Source organism: Bombina bombina, chromosome 10 (assembly GCF_027579735.1).
Source record: "Bombina bombina isolate aBomBom1 chromosome 10, aBomBom1.pri, whole genome shotgun sequence".
NCBI classification, from domain to species: domain Eukaryota; kingdom Metazoa; phylum Chordata; class Amphibia; order Anura; family Bombinatoridae; genus Bombina; species Bombina bombina.
Genome location: NC_069508.1, coordinates 93,499,126 through 93,516,519, shown reverse-complemented (window position 1 = coordinate 93,516,519; position 17,394 = coordinate 93,499,126). Strand labels below are relative to the sequence as shown.

General features: G+C 36.8%; 1 protein-coding gene across 1 annotated transcript in view; it reads right to left on the bottom strand.

Moving 5' to 3' along the window:
- MCOLN2 (mucolipin TRP cation channel 2) overlaps positions 1–17,394 on the bottom strand; it is a 418,859-nt gene that overhangs the window by 71,622 nt on the left and 329,843 nt on the right. The window contains exons 5-8 of the mRNA XM_053693157.1: positions 16,554–16,666; positions 8,979–9,128; positions 5,903–6,004; positions 5,691–5,813 (exon numbers count right to left, since the gene is read on the bottom strand). Of these exons, the coding sequence (XP_053549132.1) occupies positions 5,691–5,813; positions 5,903–6,004; positions 8,979–9,128; positions 16,554–16,666 (488 nt within the window). The remainder of the gene's footprint in view (positions 1–5,690; positions 5,814–5,902; positions 6,005–8,978; positions 9,129–16,553; positions 16,667–17,394) is intronic.

The window sequence follows — 17,394 nt, the reverse complement described above, 5'->3', positions numbered from 1 at the left end:
TATTGTGGACATATAATGCCCTTGCTGAACAAAAGGCAAGATAGTCCTTACAGTTACCATTTTGAACGTTGGTATCCTTACATAACGATTCAATATTTTTAGATCCAGAACTGGTCTGAAGGAATTCTCCTTCTTTGGTACAATGAAGAGATTTGAATAAAACCCCATCCCCTGTTCCAGAACTGGAACTGGCATAATTACTCCAGCCAACTGTAGATCTGAAACACAATTCAGAAATGCTTGAGCTTTCACTGGATTTACTGGGACACGGGAAAGAAAAAATCTCTTTGCAGGAGGTCTCATCTTGAAACCAATTCTGTACCCTTCTGAAACAATGTTCTGAATCCAAAGATTGTGAACAGAATTGATCCAAATTTCTTTGAAAAAACGTAACCTGCCCCCTACCAGCTGAGCTGGAATGAGGGCCGCACATTCATGTGGACTTAGAAGCTGGCTTTGACTTTCTAGAAGGCTTGGATTTATTCCAGACTGGAGATGGTTTCCAAACTGAAACTGCTCCTGAGGATGAAGGATCAGGCTTTTGTTCTTTGTTGAAACGAAAGGAACGAAAACGATTATTAGCCCTGTTTTTACCCTTAGATTTTCTATCCTGTGGTAAAAAAGTTCCTTTCCCACCAATAACAGTTGAGATAATAGAATCCAACTGAGAACCAAATAATTTGTTACCCTGGAAAGAAATGGAAAGTAGAGTTGATTTAGAAGCCATATCAGCATTCCAAGTTTTAAGCCATAAAGCTCTTCTAGCTAAAATAGCTAGAGACATAAACCTGACATCAACTCTGATAATATCAAAAATGGCATCACAGATAAAATTATTAGCATGTTGAAGAAGAATAATAATATTATGAGAATCATGATCTGTTACTTGTTGCGCTAAAGTTTCCAACCAAAAAGTTGAAGCTGCAGCAACATCAGCCAATGATATAGCAGGTCTAAGAAGATTACCTGAACACAGATAAGCTTTTCTTAGAAAGGATTCAATTTTCCTATCTAAAGGATCCTTAAACGAAGTACCATCTGACGTAGGAATAGTAGTACGTTTAGCAAGGGTAGAAATAGCCCCATCAACCTTAGGGATATTGTCCCAAAATTCTAATCTATCAGACGGCACAGGATATAATTGCTTAAAACGTTTAGAAGGAGTAAATGAATTACCCAATTTATCCCATTCTCTGGAAATTACTTCAGAAATAGCATTAGGAACAGGAAAAACTTCTGGAATAACCACAGGAGATTTAAAGACCTTATCTAAACGTTTAGAATTAGTATCAAGAGGACCAGAATCCTCTATTTCTAAAGCAATTAGTACTTCTTTAAGTAAAGAACGAATAAATTCCATTTTAAATAAATATGAAGATTTATCAGCATCAATCTCTGAGACAGAATCCTCTGAACCAGAAGAGTCATCAGAATCAGAATGATGATGTTCATTTAAAAATTAATCTGTAGAGAGAGAAGTTTTAAAAGATTTTTTATGTTTACTAGAAGGAGAAATAACAGACATAGCCTTCTTGATGGATTCAGAAACAAAATCTCTTATGTTATCAGGAACATTCTGCACCTTAGATGTTGAAGGAACTGCAACAGGCAATGGTACATTACTAAAGGAAATATTATCTGCATTAACAAGTTTGTCATGACAATTAATACAAACAACAGCCGCAGGAATAGCTACCAAAAGTTTACAGCAGATACACTTAGCTTTGGTAGTTCCAGCACTAGACAGCGATTTTCCTGAAGTATCTTCTGACTCGGATGCAACGTGAGACATCTTGCAATATGTAAGAGAAAAAACAACATATAAAAGCAAAATTGATCAAATTCCTTAAATGACAGTTTCAGGAATGGGAAAAATGCCAATAAACAAGCTTCTAGCAACCAGAAGCAAAGAAAAAATGAGACTGAAATAATGTGGAGACAAAAGCGACGCCCACATTATTTGGCGCCTAAATGCTTTTTGGCGCCAAAAATGACGCCACATCCGGAACGCCGACATTTTTGGCGCAAAAAGACGTCAAAAAATGACGCAACTTCCGGCGACACATATGACGCCGGAAACAGAAAGATTTTTTGCGCCAAAAAAGTCTGCGCCAAGAATGACGCAATAAAATGAAGCATTTTCAGCCCCCGCGAGCCTAACAGCCCACAGGGAAAAAAGAGTCAAATTTTTTAAGGTAAGAAAAAATGATTGATTCAAATGCATTATCCCAAATATGAAACTGACTGTCTGAAAATAAGGAATGTTGAACATCCTGAGTCAAGGCAAATAAATGTTTGAATACATATATTTAGAACTTTAAAAACAAAGTGCCCAACCATAGCTTAGAGTGTCACAGAAAATAAGATTTACTTACCCCAGGACACTCATCTACATGTTTGTAGAAAGCCAAACCAGTACTGAAACGAAAATCAGCAGAGGTAATGGTATATAAATAAGAGTATATCGTCGATCTGAAAAGGGAGGTAAAGAGATGAATCTCTACGACCGATAACAGAGAACCTATGAAATAGACCCCGTAGAAGGAGATCACTGTATTCAAAATAGGCAATACTCTCCTCACATCCCTCTGACATTCACTGCACGCTGAGAGGAAAACCGGGCTCCAACTTGCTGCGGAGCGCATATCAACGTAGAATCTAGCACAAACTTACTTCACCACCTCCATAGGAGGCAAAGTTTGTAAAACTGAATTGTGGGTGTGGTGAGGGGTGTATTTATAGGCATTTTGAGGTTTGGGAAACTTTGCCCCTCCTGGTAGGAATGTATATCCCATACGTCACTAGCTCATGGACTCTTGCTAATTACATGAAAGAAATGTACTTTACAGACAACCTATTGAGAAAGGCTTCAGAGCTGAAACAAAGATATTGTGTCAGATGAGAAACCAAGATGTCCTCTTAACTGCAGATGGTTTTGAAATTGCAGATTCTGGGGTGGATAAAATCTGACTGGACAAAGAGACCACCTAATTACAGAACTGATTTAATTACAGAACTGATTTAATTACAGAACTGATTTTGGTGTATGGAGATAAAGCAGAGGCCCACATATTTATATCACAGCCTGATTGGTTACCTAGTGAGGGTACAATCAAAGGCATTTTCTATATAAAATTTGAACCTTAAAGGGAATTTGAAACCCAAAAACATTTCTGTGTGATTCAGACAGAACATTCAGTCTTTTAAAAAATATATATTCCAATTTACTTCTATTATAAATCTTTCTTCTGTCACATGGTAATAATGGTTGAAGGTACATAGGTAGGTGTTTGGCGAACTAGATGGCAGCACTATTTATGTAGTGCACGCTCCTGAGCTTATGTCACTGATTTTCAACAAAAGATACGAAGAGAATATTTATAACAGAAGCGAATTAGGAAAGTTGTTTAAAATTGAATGCTTTATCTGAATCATGAAATAAAAATGTTGCGTTTGTTGTCCCTTTAATACCTATGAGGACTGAAATTTATGCTGGGACTTTAATGAGTTTTGACTCTGCAAACTGTGGTAATTGAAAAGAAATAAATATATTGCTTACATTAGCTCATATATGTATCATTTGTATGGATATTTTATTCTAAAATGTATTTCTTTCATTTTGATACAGTGAACAGCTATAATTCGATCTGATAAAACATTTTTGTTATGTTTTATTATAAACAGAATTATAAAAAGCTAATTTTTAGGAATACCCTGCTTGTTTAAGTGTCCTTATATTTGTGGTTATTTTTTCAATATTTGTATCTAAAGTAGGAGCAGAGCATTTGTGTTTTGGTAAAAGGGTGCTTTGGTCACTTGAGTTGTCTGGAACTGTAGACTTGGCCTCCAAGGACATTGGTGTGAACTTAAGGCCAGACCAGGAGAAGGTGTTAGATGTCCAAGATGGCTTTTGTGAAAAGCCAGGATGAAAGAATTCTCGATATCAAAAAAGGAAAAAGTGACGAGGAGAGCAATAAGGAAAGGGACTAGGTGTCTTATCTTGGATAAGAAAATAACCTTGCTTCTTGTAAAGCCACATGTGATCAGCTAATAAAGAAAAAGTTCACATTTATACATTTTGATATTGCAAATGGTGGACTACATTTTATTGACAAATATTTATAAATTGCCAATTTAAATGAAATTAACACCACCACCATAAAAAGCAAAGGTTTTATAATCAAACATTAGCGCTGCAGAACCTGTTGGCGCTCTACAAATACCTAATAATAATAATGATAATAATAATACTACATGTCCAAAAGCAACGTACACAGACTAAAACTACCCAACTTTCTTTGGGTGACTATATCTATTTATTAAATGTTTCTATATAAAATAATATTTGGATAATATGCAGTAAGGTTTGCTCTATTAACTGATAAATGGGCATCAAGACGTGTCTATACATCATGCAGTGCTGAGCTTTAAAGGGACATGAAACCCAAAAAAATTATCTCATGTTTCAGATAGAGAATTCAATTTTAAACAACTTTCCAATTTACTTCTATTATTTAATTTGCTTCCTTCTCTTGTTATCATTTGCTGAAAGGTTTATCTAGGCAAGTTCATGAGCAGTAGAGAAACTAGGTTCTAGCTGTTGATTGGTGGCTGCAAATATATATTGAATGTGATTGACTCACCCATGTGTTCAGTTAGAAACCATTAGTGCATTGCTGCTCCTTCAACAAATGATACCAAGAGAATTAAACAGAATAGATAATAGAAGTAAATTAGAAAGTTGTTTAAAATTGTATTCTCTATCTGAATCATGAAAGAAAAATTTGGGGTTTCATGTACCTTTAAGGATCAAACTCATGTATATACAGCCTATATCTAACTGATGTAAAGATATATGAACTTCTGAGAGCAGCAATGTTTAGAAGGCTCTGGCGGTGAGAAAAATAATGCATGTGCAGTAAGCCAATTGGTCCCTAGATTGTATGCCACCCCTACAATCATCTGAGCCAATCAGGAAGGCTGCACCATTAACAGTTTGTCAAAGGCCAAATAAAAATCCCTTTAAAGGGACAGTCTAGGCTAAAATAAACTTTCATGATTCAGATAGAGCATGTAATTTTAAACAATTTTCCAATTTACTTTTATCACCAATTTTGCTTTGTTCTCTTGGTATTCTTAGTTGAAAGCTTAACCTAGGAGGTTCATATGCTAATTTCTTAGACCTTGAAGCCCACCTCTTTCAGATTGCATTTTAACAGTTTTTCACCACTAGAGGGTGTTAGTTCACGTATTTCATATAGATAACACTGTGCTTGTGCACGAGAAGATATCTGGGAGCAGGCACTGATTGGCTAGACTGCAAGTCTGTCAAAAGAACTGAAAAAAGGGGCAGTTTGCAGAGGCTTAGATACAAGATAATCACAGAGGTTAAAAGTATATTATTATAAATGTGTTAGTTATGCAAAACTGGGAAATGGGTAATAAAGGGATTATCTATCTTTTAAAACAATAAAAATTCTGGTGTAGACTGTCCCTTTAAGTATCAACACCTGTAATCTAGTCCTGTCTATCACCCTGTTCCTGTGACCTTATATGCGCTTTTAAATATTTTTAATAAACTTGTGGTTTTTAATACCATTGGATCTGGGATACCTTCTTTTCTCTTTATACCAGTAATCTATAGTTTGCTTTTGTTTTTTTTTTACATATTAACACATTATGAAACTAACCTTTTCATGATAAGGTCCTAAAACAATCCATCCACAAAATGTATAGCCAAGGTAGATCATTCCTGCACAGCAGCAGAACCTTAACACTTTGGGTAATGAAGCCTGCATTGTTAAAATAAGAACCTGAAAAGAAAAAAAAAAAATGGAGGCATTACCAATTGTAATAGACATGTATTAATACTTAAGAAAATGTAAATATTTAAAGCACTTACATTATATTTTTGGAAGTACCCAAGATATCGGATGACACCAACCCAAACGAGTAATGTGGATGTTCCAAGTAAAAGGCTGCAAACATCATAACTAGTCAGGTTCTAAAGAAAAGAAAGAACTTTAGAACACCAGCGAGTCAGACATAGCGCTTAGTTACATGCAATATATGCTTAAAATCCACAAGTTAGTCACAGCTCATCCCCTTGGCTGTCTAACGCGTTTCGGTAAAGAAAAGAAACATTATTGTAATATATAGACTGTTTGGAATCAGAAAAACAATTAATTGGTGTGTATTTATTAAACCTTGCAAATCCCAGCTGTATCATCACCATTCCTTAGTCATAAAGAGGCATCTCACCAACAGCACAATAAAATCCACCAAGTTTTGTTGCAGCTTCATTGCATATTCATTACCAACGCTCATCAAACTGACCAAGTTAAATACATTTGGGGATTGTTTAGAGATGGTCTCAACCGGTGTCCTTATTCAGAGATGAAGACATTAATTAAAAACATATTAAATTATACCTTTTGCTCATATATAAAGCTGCATTTAGACATTTAGGCCTAGATTACAATTAGAGAGCAAAAGTATGGGCGCCAAAGCCACTCAAGTTAAATCAATAGGGCTTCTATGCTCGCTCTCATATACAGCTGAAAGCAAAAAATGTTGTGCTCAAGCAAAAACCTCAGGCGCATTAACATTTGGAGGTCGGACAGCACGGCCACACGCAAACTCCCATTAACCAATGACTTCTTTGAAGCGCTACAAAACCTTTTACGGCTTTCGCTCGTGAGCTAACCCAGAGAAGCGCTAGGCCAACTGCACTAAAGTAGTATGTGGATGAATGGATAGATATATATCACAGAGTTGTTAACTACCTTGAGTACAATGCTCTAAGTGTGCATTTCACAATGGCGCAGGCAAAAACATTTGCTCATACTGGCCAAAATATTTTTTAGAGGAAACTCAGTTTATAACCTCTACAGTTTTTGTAATCCATCACTAGTATCTCCTGCTGAAGGTATGTAAAACGTTGCACACTAATTCCCCGCTGAAAAAAAATAGAATAAAAATATCAAAACAAATCAAGGAGTTGAAATGGGAATTTCACTGCTTGCAAATAGATTTTCTTTTGAGAGATAAAAACTAACATTAAGAAATATATCAAACTATTACATTAATGAAAAATACTTATATTAGGGGAACAAATAACACCTTTTTTGTGGGTGAAACTATAAAGTTAGCATCTTAAAATGTGATTGTAGGCATTATTCTGTAATTAAACATGACCCAAGCCAGCATAAATACTTAATAATGATGTTACCATGAAAAGGTCAATGTTGAAAAATGAAAATCCCCATTTCCTTGCGTTAGAAAATATTAAATGGACAGCCTAGAGAGCCTAAATATGCTGGAGCTTCTGGCATCAGCCCAAACTACGCCACATGAATCTGCCTTCCAGAACATCTCTACAGTGCACCAGGTGCAGTCATCCCCCGCATCAGCAAATCCACAGCGGGCGGAAGATCCATCTGCAACATGGCAGCAAAGACATGGAACACTCTCCCGCTGCACCTCAGACAATCCACCTCCCTTACAAAGTTCAGAAAGGACCTCAAAACCTGGCTCTTCGACTGAACGCCCATCCCCTCCCCCCCTCCTCCTATCTGCGTTCCCTTATCGCCTTGAGACCCTTACGGGTGATTAGTTTGTGCTCTATAAGTACCCAATAGATAGATAGAGGTGCCACTCCTTTCAAAATTCAACAGAATCAACTGGCCATGCCAATTTCATAAAGGGTCTTTCCCTATGGATGCCATAGACCCATTAGCCTTGAGCTCTCCTCTTCTGACACTTAATAGATGCCCCAAGAAAATCATAATTTCACTAGTATAATTTATTTTCCCTTTTTTCCTTCTTCTATACTACTCCACATAGTCATCCACTTATAAGTAGGTTGGTCTTTTCCCTTTAACGTTCTTTTATTCTAGTTTAGACTTATTTCTCATTTTTCTAGCACTTCTGTGTTTTTGAGTTTGCGTTGATTACTGCCTATTCTTTGTAGTACGAGAATGTTTGTCTTTTTGCAATTTTGTATTTAAGGCAGTGATGGAAATTTTTAATAAAATATTGAACAAAAAAATAGAAATGTCAAATAAAAAAAAGAAACAAGCAAATATTCCATCCACCAACATTACTCACTTTCAACTCATAATTTTAAGATTTGTTTTTAAGTTAATATTATATGAAAGTATGGTGTTCTCTGTAGATTTGTCCTTTCGTATCTACATTCCATATATTCTTACGTTCCTTACATACATGCGTTTACAACAGTTTTTTATAAAGCTTTACATTGTTGGGTATAAACAAAACATTCTCTAAACTGCTTATTAGTTCCTGGAGAAATAAATTACTTTTCTTAGGAATTTCTAGTAGAATCGATGTTTAAAGGGCCAGTAAACCCACAAAATAATGTTATATGATTCTGCACATAGTGCAGAATTATATAACATCAGCTTAGTGCTAACTTTATACCTGAAAGGATTTCAGAGAAAAAATCCTACTAAAATTACTTTTACAGTACGCCGCTCCTGGCTCTACTGAGCGGGTTAAGTACCAATTATTACTATTCAAAAGAGTCTAAACCCATATGTGCGGCACAAGCTTAAATTAACTTATATGCATAGCAAAAAATGTGAGAGACATTAGAAAAACAATTTTCGTTAAAAATTAAATCTAAAAAAAAAATGTAGAAATCTGATTTCTAATGCTATTAACTAAGGGGATACCCAGTTGTGCTACTGCCTCTGCCGATTAGCTCAGCAGCAGTAACCAGTCAGGATCAGCAATTGTTTGCAGCTCCTGAGCAGGGCTTTAACTATGTGTTTACTCCCATTTGCAGGGGCTCAAACACAGAATTGCATCATCACTAGTGCTAAAATCACTTGTTTTCACAAATTAGCACATGTCATGTTTGGACAAATCGGGCCTTTAAAAGAGTCTTGAAATACAATAGTAGAAAAAAAAAAGATTATTGTCAATGAAGTTGAACTTTGGAATCTTAACCTTACCTTGGCTTTAATTTCCATCTTTAATATTGATCCAATTATGGTCATCAAATCACTTATTATAACCAAGACGTACCAACCATTTATAAACTCCAGCTTGTCAGAGGTACATACGTAATGATTGTATCTGTCCAAAAAGAACCCCACAAATCTCTGTAGTAGAATAAGAAAGTCACTTAGTATGGGAGTATATAGCACAAGACTCAATAGTGTTACAGCAATGTGGATCTTTACAAAACCCAAAGTAATCATTAATATTGTTAAGTTTTCCAGCCTTTTATTACAAACAATAATGAAAAAAAAAAAAATATTTTCATTATAAAGTTATTCACATTTGTTTAATTATTTTTATTAGTTTTATATTTACCTAGGACAAGTTCACATTCAATGTCATTAATTGGTGGTTAAATGTTTGACTTATACACACATAGAACATTAAAGAATCCTATTACTAATTCATTAGCCTATATGGAAAGGGTTTACAATGGGGCAAGAGTAGAACAGCAAACAAATTGTTTTCAGGATTATTTGGCCCTATATCTGTACTTTTCAGATATTCATTATAGTATTAAGTCAATATGCACTGGACTACATCTTCTTTCAAAAGTTTCTGATTAAGTTTGAGGTCATCAAATGCTTAGGGGGATAAAGACAAAGAACGGCCATTTAAAACAATTAGGCCCCGATTTATCAAAGGTTCAGCTGCAGGCTCAAATGATCCTAGACCAAAAAAAACTAAACCATCATAACTCAGAATGCCAAAGGCCTGAATTCCCCAACCAAGAGGTCAGTAGCCCTTAATTGGTTTACTAAACAAAAGGGAGAAATAGTGTTTGTCCAAGAGACCCACTTTAAGCAGGCAGCAGAACCCAAATTCTCGTCCAAACATTATCCCGTAGGGCACTTCTGCTCACACTCGGATAAGAAAAAGAATGGAGTGGGTATTCTCCTACATAAGACCATCCAAATGCAAAATGTTACCACATATACTGATACAGAGGGGAGATATATAATATTAGTGGGTGATCTGTACAATAAACCAATAATATTGGCAAATGCGTATGCATTTTTTTTTAAAAACTTATATGAAAACTCCTAGAGGTGTCAAAAGGAACTACAATTTTGGCAGGCGATTTTAATGCGGCACTAAACCCCAAACTAGATAGCTCCCAAGCCAAGAGTTACCTGTCTAACTGCACCATTAGAACAATAACACATTGTTTACAATCCTCGTCACTTATAGATATCTGGAGAGTCCAACATCCAGCCCAAAAAACTTACTCGTTCTTCTCGAACCCAAATAAATCCCACTCTAGACTGGACTATATTTGTATAGACCAATTAGGTCTAACACTAGCAAAAGACACAGATATTGTACTGACGCCTTGGTCAGATCACTCACCAGTTACATTAAAGTTGGAGTGGCCAAACAGACCAATAAAAGACTTCTGTTGGAGGTTAGATGATACCCTCTTGCTACAATCCCATGTCTCTAGTAGAATATCGCAAACACTAACTGAATATTTTAGATATAACCAAACCCCACACTCTAACCCCACTATAGTATGGGAAGCCCACAAAGCAGTCATAAGAGGGGAATTCATCAAGCAGAAAGCTCTCCTTAATAAATCATATAACCAGGAATATGCACAGTTAACTCAGCAACTCAATGAGGCAGAAAAACTCCATATGGATAATCTTGACTCCCCAGACAGTTTGAATAAGCTCAAAATAGCAAGGCAGAAACTGAATAACTTACTAACCAGAGAAACTCATAAACAAGCTTTCTACCTAAAAAAAAAACTATACTTCACCGAAGGATATAGATCGGGGCCATTACTAGCTAGGGCTCTTAAGAAAAAAACACTTGAGAATTATATACATAAAATGCTAGATGAGTCAAACAATGAAGTATATGACTGCAGAGAGATAGCGAATATCTTTAGTAAATACTACAAAACATTATATAATCTCCCATCAAATGAGGATTTGCGCTCACAGACCCGATTAGAGGAATATATTGGAAAAATAAATCTGCCCACTATCCCAGAGTCATTAGCAAAACACATGGAGGAGCCTATACTAGAACAGGAGGTAGCTGCAGCCATAAAAAGCCTTCCCACTCGGAAAAGCCCAGGCCCAGACGGATTTACCATCATGTATTATAAAAAATTTCAACAATCCTTAATTCCCCACTTAACAAAAGTATTTAACTACTTTGACGAGGAGAATCACTTATCACCTCTACTTTTAGAGGCGCATATAACTGTTCTGCATAAGGAGGGTAAACCCATGACAAACCCCAGCAGTTATAGACCCATCTCATTACTCAATAGCGACATTAAGGTCTATGCCAAGATATTAGCAAAAATAATAAATTCGGTGTTGCCATCAATAATACACTTAGACCAGGCAGGCTTTGTTCCACACAGGGAGGCCAGGGACAACACAATTAGAACAGTACGCTTAATAGATTACGTAACAACGCATAATGGCCCTGGTCACCACTGATGCGGAAAAAGCGTTAGACAGGGTAGCATGGCCCTTTCTTAGAGGTGCATTACAGGGGTTTGGCAGCACCATGATCAATAGAATATTCCGACTATACACGTCACCGTCAGCCAAAGTTAGGGTTAATGGAGTCCTTTCTCAAGGATTTCAGATCAATAATGGTACAAGGCAAGGGTGCCCACTTTCACCAATTTTATTTGTATTAGTAATGGAAGTTTTGGCCTCCCAGATCCGTGCTAACCCAGATATCTTGGGCGTACATGTAGGGCCGAATCAGTACAAATTATCGTTGTTTGCAGACGATGTCCTACTAACCCTAACTTCTCCCAAACGCTTGCTCCCTGCTCTTATGAAGGAATTTGACAAATTTGGAGACATCCAATTTTCCAATCAACCAACAAAAATCAGAGATCATGTGCGTGTCTATGACGCGGACAGATTCTCAATACCTTAAAACTATATGCCCATATAAAACACAGCACTCACAACTGAAATACCTGGGAGTATATCAAACACCCAGGGTATCACATTTATTCGAAGCAAACCATAAACCACTACAAACCGCAATATCACACACACTTCAAAATTGGAGAGATAAACCGCTGTCGTGGTGGGGTAGAACCCAGGCAATAAAAATGACTATTCTTCCAAGAATATTATACATCATTCAAACGGTACCCATCACCTTACCCAAGTTATATATTTCACAACTACAGAGTAATATTAACTCATTCATTTGGGGTAAGATAAAACCACGTATAAACGCAGCTACTTTATATAGATCAGTTAGAGAAGGAGGCCTAGGTGTCCCGAAGGTGGAGTCATACTACCATGCAACAGCGTTACAACACATACTCGACTGGCATCTGAAAACAGACGCAAAGGCTTGGGTATCCCTGGATTCCCAGATCCTTAGGGCCCCAAAACCCAGCTCTATATGTTGGATAGGTAAGGGCCTTAGACCTACAGTCTGTCACACATCTCCTTTATATAAGCATATATTTGAGACATGGGATTGTCTAATCCAGAAATTCCCTAAAATCTCTTCACCCCAGTTCCCGCTTACTCCCATCTCGCCTAACATGGAACTCACGGGAGGTTATGAACCCTTACAGAACACTAAAGTTACATGGGAATTACCAGAGTCAATACCATTTATTAACTTATTAGATAATCATGTGCTCAAGTCTAGACAGGGAATGATAAATATATTGAATGGAACGTTTGCATCGTGGCTAAAATACTCCCAAGCTTTCCCATTTTTTGCGCAACAGTCACTGTAAAAATGACCTAACAAGGCCCCTTACCCCTTTTGAAAACTTATGCGTTATGAACTCCCCTGTTAGAGGCACTCTATTGCACAAAAAGCATTGGAAAGTGCCATACAAGCTCCACTTCCAGCATACACCTCACATTGGCAGCAAGATCTAGACACTCAGATAGATTAAGAGAATTGGAGGAAAATCTTTAATAGCACCTATAAATCTTCAACATCCACTAGAATAATTGAGATGAATTTCAAAATCCTGATGCGTTGGTATTTGACCCCGCATAGGCTCCATAGAATATATCCGGCCTCCGCAGTATTATGCTGGAGGGGCTGTGGAGAAATAGGGACTATGGCGCACATATGGCGGCGCTGCCCTAAACTTACCCCCTTCTGGAAATAGGTTGAACAAGCTTTACAAACACTGGGGGGCACAGAATTCACAGTAACACCAATAGTGGCCCTTTTGAATCATCCATCGAATTGTAGATGTAAAATACATCAACATTTAATACACATATGTCTGAATAGTGCCAAGGCACTAAAAGCACTAAACTGGAAGTCAACACAAATCCCATCAATCCAACAATGGATAAAAAAAAAAAAACTAAACCTGAAAAGGCTAAATTGGTCCCCTATCAGAACTGAATTTGGATCAGGGTTGCATCTTCATACTGGTTTAGAAGTAGATGGATTTTTATATAGCTTGGACTTGTCACAGTAAGAACCCCGAGTCCAAGTACAATCTGGAAAACTCAAAACCTTTGAGTAAAGGAGAAAACCTTCTAGACATAAAGGGATAGTCTAGTCAAAATTAGATCTAAGAATCTAAGCAAGAATGTAAGCTTATGAGCCGGCTCATTTTTGGTTCAGCACCTGGGTAGCGCTTGGTGTCAAAATGTAGCCACCAATCAGCAAGCACAACCTAGGTGCTGAACCAAAAATGGACCGGCTCATAAGCTTACATTCATGCTTTTTCAAATAAAGATACCAAGAGAATGAAGAAAAACAATAATAGGAGTAAATTAGAAATTTGTTTAAAATTGCATGCTCTATCTGAATCAAAAAAAGTTTAATTTTGACTAGACTATTCTTTTAAGGATAAAAACAACCCAGGGGTCAAATTTCTCAGTAGATACCTGTCCTGGGGGAGAAAGAATCCTTTCCCCCAACTGTAGAAATTATGGCATCTAAACCTGGACCAATTTATAAACTCTTCCTGAAAGGAAAGAGATAAATTAATATAGGAGACTATGTCTGTATACAAGACTTTAGCCATAATGCTTTCCTGGTCAAAAAGGTCAGAGCAGTCTTCCAAAGCAAATAATATCAATGATAAAGGAATCAAAAGAGTTTCAAGCAATCTAGAAAATCTTAAAAGATTTGGAAGCAAAGCAAATAAAGCATAAAAACAGCTTGTTAAGAAAATGTTCTATGAAAAGAGACTAACTTTCTAACCATTGAGATTCTGAAGGAAATACTATCCTATAAGGAACTGTTTACAGTTAGCTAAAGTAGAAAATGGCTCATCTATCTAAGGTATTGAATCCCAAAGTTTCGAAATTGTAAGCAGGCAGAGGAAAATAAATTAAAACTTTGATAATAGAATAAAAGAAGCTCCAGACTTAGGCCATTCCATGGAAATTATCTTAGAAATATTATCTGGCAAAGAAACCTCTGGAGACTTATTAAAAGGTTTAAAACAAGTCAATCTGAAAAAAGATTTTTTAAGAGACTTTGTTATAGCCTTTTGTAATAGGTAGGGAAAACGTTTAAAGAAGACTCAAACTTGAACAGGAATAGAATCCCGTTCAACAGAATGCAGTATATCATCATATGACAAATAAAAATCGAATTCCTTAAAGGGATATAAAACCCAATTTATTTATGTCATTATTCAGAAAGTGTGTGCAATTTTAAGCAACTTTCTAATTTACGCCTATTTATTTTTCTTCGCTCTCTTGGTATCTTTATTTGAAAAAGCATGAATAAAAGCTTAGGAGCCAGTCCATTTTTGGTTCAGCACCTGAGTAGCGCTTGCTGATTGGTGGCTACATTTACATATATCAACAGCAGAGGATATCACAAAGGAGTACGACACCCCAACAGGAGGAGGCTAAGATACAAATCCCTGTGGCAGGCTTGTGACTAACTCCTAGAAGTTGTTATTCTGTCAGAACCAAGTATTGCTTACTCCCCTCTCTTCTAGTCGTGGCTGTGAGTGGAAAAATGAGTCTCACTTAAGACTGAGAACACCTATCAACGAATAATCTGGAACACCTCAATTCTTAACCTCCCTCCTGTGGAGGCAGAAATAAGACTGAGGTGATCAGAGAAGTGATAGAGATCAAATGCTCTTAGTATATTAGGTATCTTTGCCTCCTAGTGGCCAGGAGTTGAATCCCAGGTGTTATGGTTTGTGAACTCACCAGCTTATGAAAGAAAGATCCTTGCCAACGCCAGTTCTTTGCTTGGTTAATTACTTTGGAAGTTCTGGCGTTCTTGTTTCTGGCCTGCATCCCTGATCCTGACCCTGATGTGTATCCTGGTTTATGCTCCTTGCCTTACCCCTGCGTGTACTGTTTAACTGCGAACTAATTACTTGGCTACTAAAGCCTGGAACAGAACTTTGAATTCTTCTTCTGCCTCATCCATTTGCTGAGACATGTGGTTCCTGCTTGCTAACCCGGGATTGAACCCTGGCCTAACTACTCCGGTTTCCTCTGGTTATCTCCTGTTAGTCACCTCCTGCTGCAGCTCTTCTGGTGTCAACTCAGATTCGTACCTCTCCTCAGCCTGCTACACATATCCTGCAAAACTGGTTCCACCTAACAATACGTCCATTTTATAATATCTCCTATTAATCAATTTATAAATATGATTAACTGCATGTTTAATAAACAAACTCATATGAAGTCAAAAAGTAAAAAAAATTTCTATGCATAAATACAAAAGGATACCTTGAGACATTAAATGCTCGGTTGCTATTCACCGTGCTATTTTTATTCCTCCTCAGCCTGCAGCTCTTTTCAAAGCTGAAGCTCTGCTGCTTCACACTGGGCGTCACCATCTTGGAACTTGAGTATTTTTTTACCCAGTGACAGAAGTGTTGCACATTCAAATATAAGTGATATTGTGGTCTTGACAAGCCTAATCACGCACAATATAAAGTAAGAGCTTTATATAATACCTAAGGGCTTTTTTATATTTTTTTTGTAACTTTAATACTGCAAAACTGTAACTTCTGCTTTCGATTGTAAAAGCTACTACAAAGTGCAAGGTACAGCTGTCAAAAAGCCAACAATGGAGAGTAGAAACCATCCTACTGTAGTTTAATGTCCCCTTTAAGGGACAGTAAACACCTTATAATTGCAAGGCATCCCCATCCTTTTTACTGCAATTGTTTTTTTGTTTTTTCTATTAGCCAAGCCCCACCCACCATTTCCCTTATTTGGAGAAGCCAATCTGGACTTCAGTCTACAGACAAGGCTAACCATTGGCATATTGCTTAGTATAAAAGTACCTTGTATTGCAGTTATTGGTTAAAGTCAATTAGGGAAATATATGTAGCAGAGTTAGCCTTGAGAAATCAGGTGTATTTAAAGTTCCGAGAATTAAAAAATCCTTCATTTTCAGAGCTGAATTACATAAAAAGAGCAAAATAAATAATAAGTGTTTTGCATTACACATAACTAAACACTTTACATAAAAATCTCAAGGTGTTTACCGTCTCTTTAAAGGGCATAGTAGAAAGTAAACCTAAAATATATATATATAAAAAAAATTCTTCATATACTTACTTTCTGCAATTTTACAGCCAGAACAATAGATCGTGTACAGAGTATAAGTGAGGTAAGGCATGTCAGGATAACAAAGGCATCAAAAACCAAAGTATAATGGGTGTTCTTTTGTACTGTGAAGAAAAACAAAGTAAATCTCTTGTGATCTATGACAACAATAGGGGATTGAATAGCTTGCAATGTACATAAAAGCAATTCATATATTAACAAAACTCAAATAGAAATAATAAATGAAATGAAATCAGCAACACAAACACTTGAAAAGCACAGCTACAGCTAAGACACAGCCCACTAGGTGCATGATACAGCCTGCATAATGTACAGAAGAGACTGAGGCTGTGATAGGCTATTCTTCTCTTTGGCTGTTATTGGATAGTTTGTCCGATACTCAGATTGGGAGATATAGTCAGCTAAACTTGGCCATTTGCAAACAATTCTTGCTCCCCTGGGTGAACCTGTACAGTAAAAACAATATGTATGCTTACCTAATAAAAGCATTTCTTTCATTGTGGTGAGAGCCCATGACCAATCAGATGTGGAATTAAAGTCCAGTCCTGTAGGAAGAGGCAAAACACTAGAGTTTTAATCCCTACCACTTTCCCATGATTTCTTAGTAATATATATAGCCAAAATAAAGGAGAAAATAAGAAAAGCAGGAAAGGAAAAGCAGGATAAAAAAGTGCAAACTGGTGCTGCCACCAGCTGTAATGGAAAAACCAGGGCAGGTCACATGGACTTTCACCCTCATGAAAGAAATTACATTTATTAGGTCATATATTTTGCTTTCTTTCATCAGATGGAAAGAAGTCCAAGTGACCACCATGAAATAGGACAGGAGAAA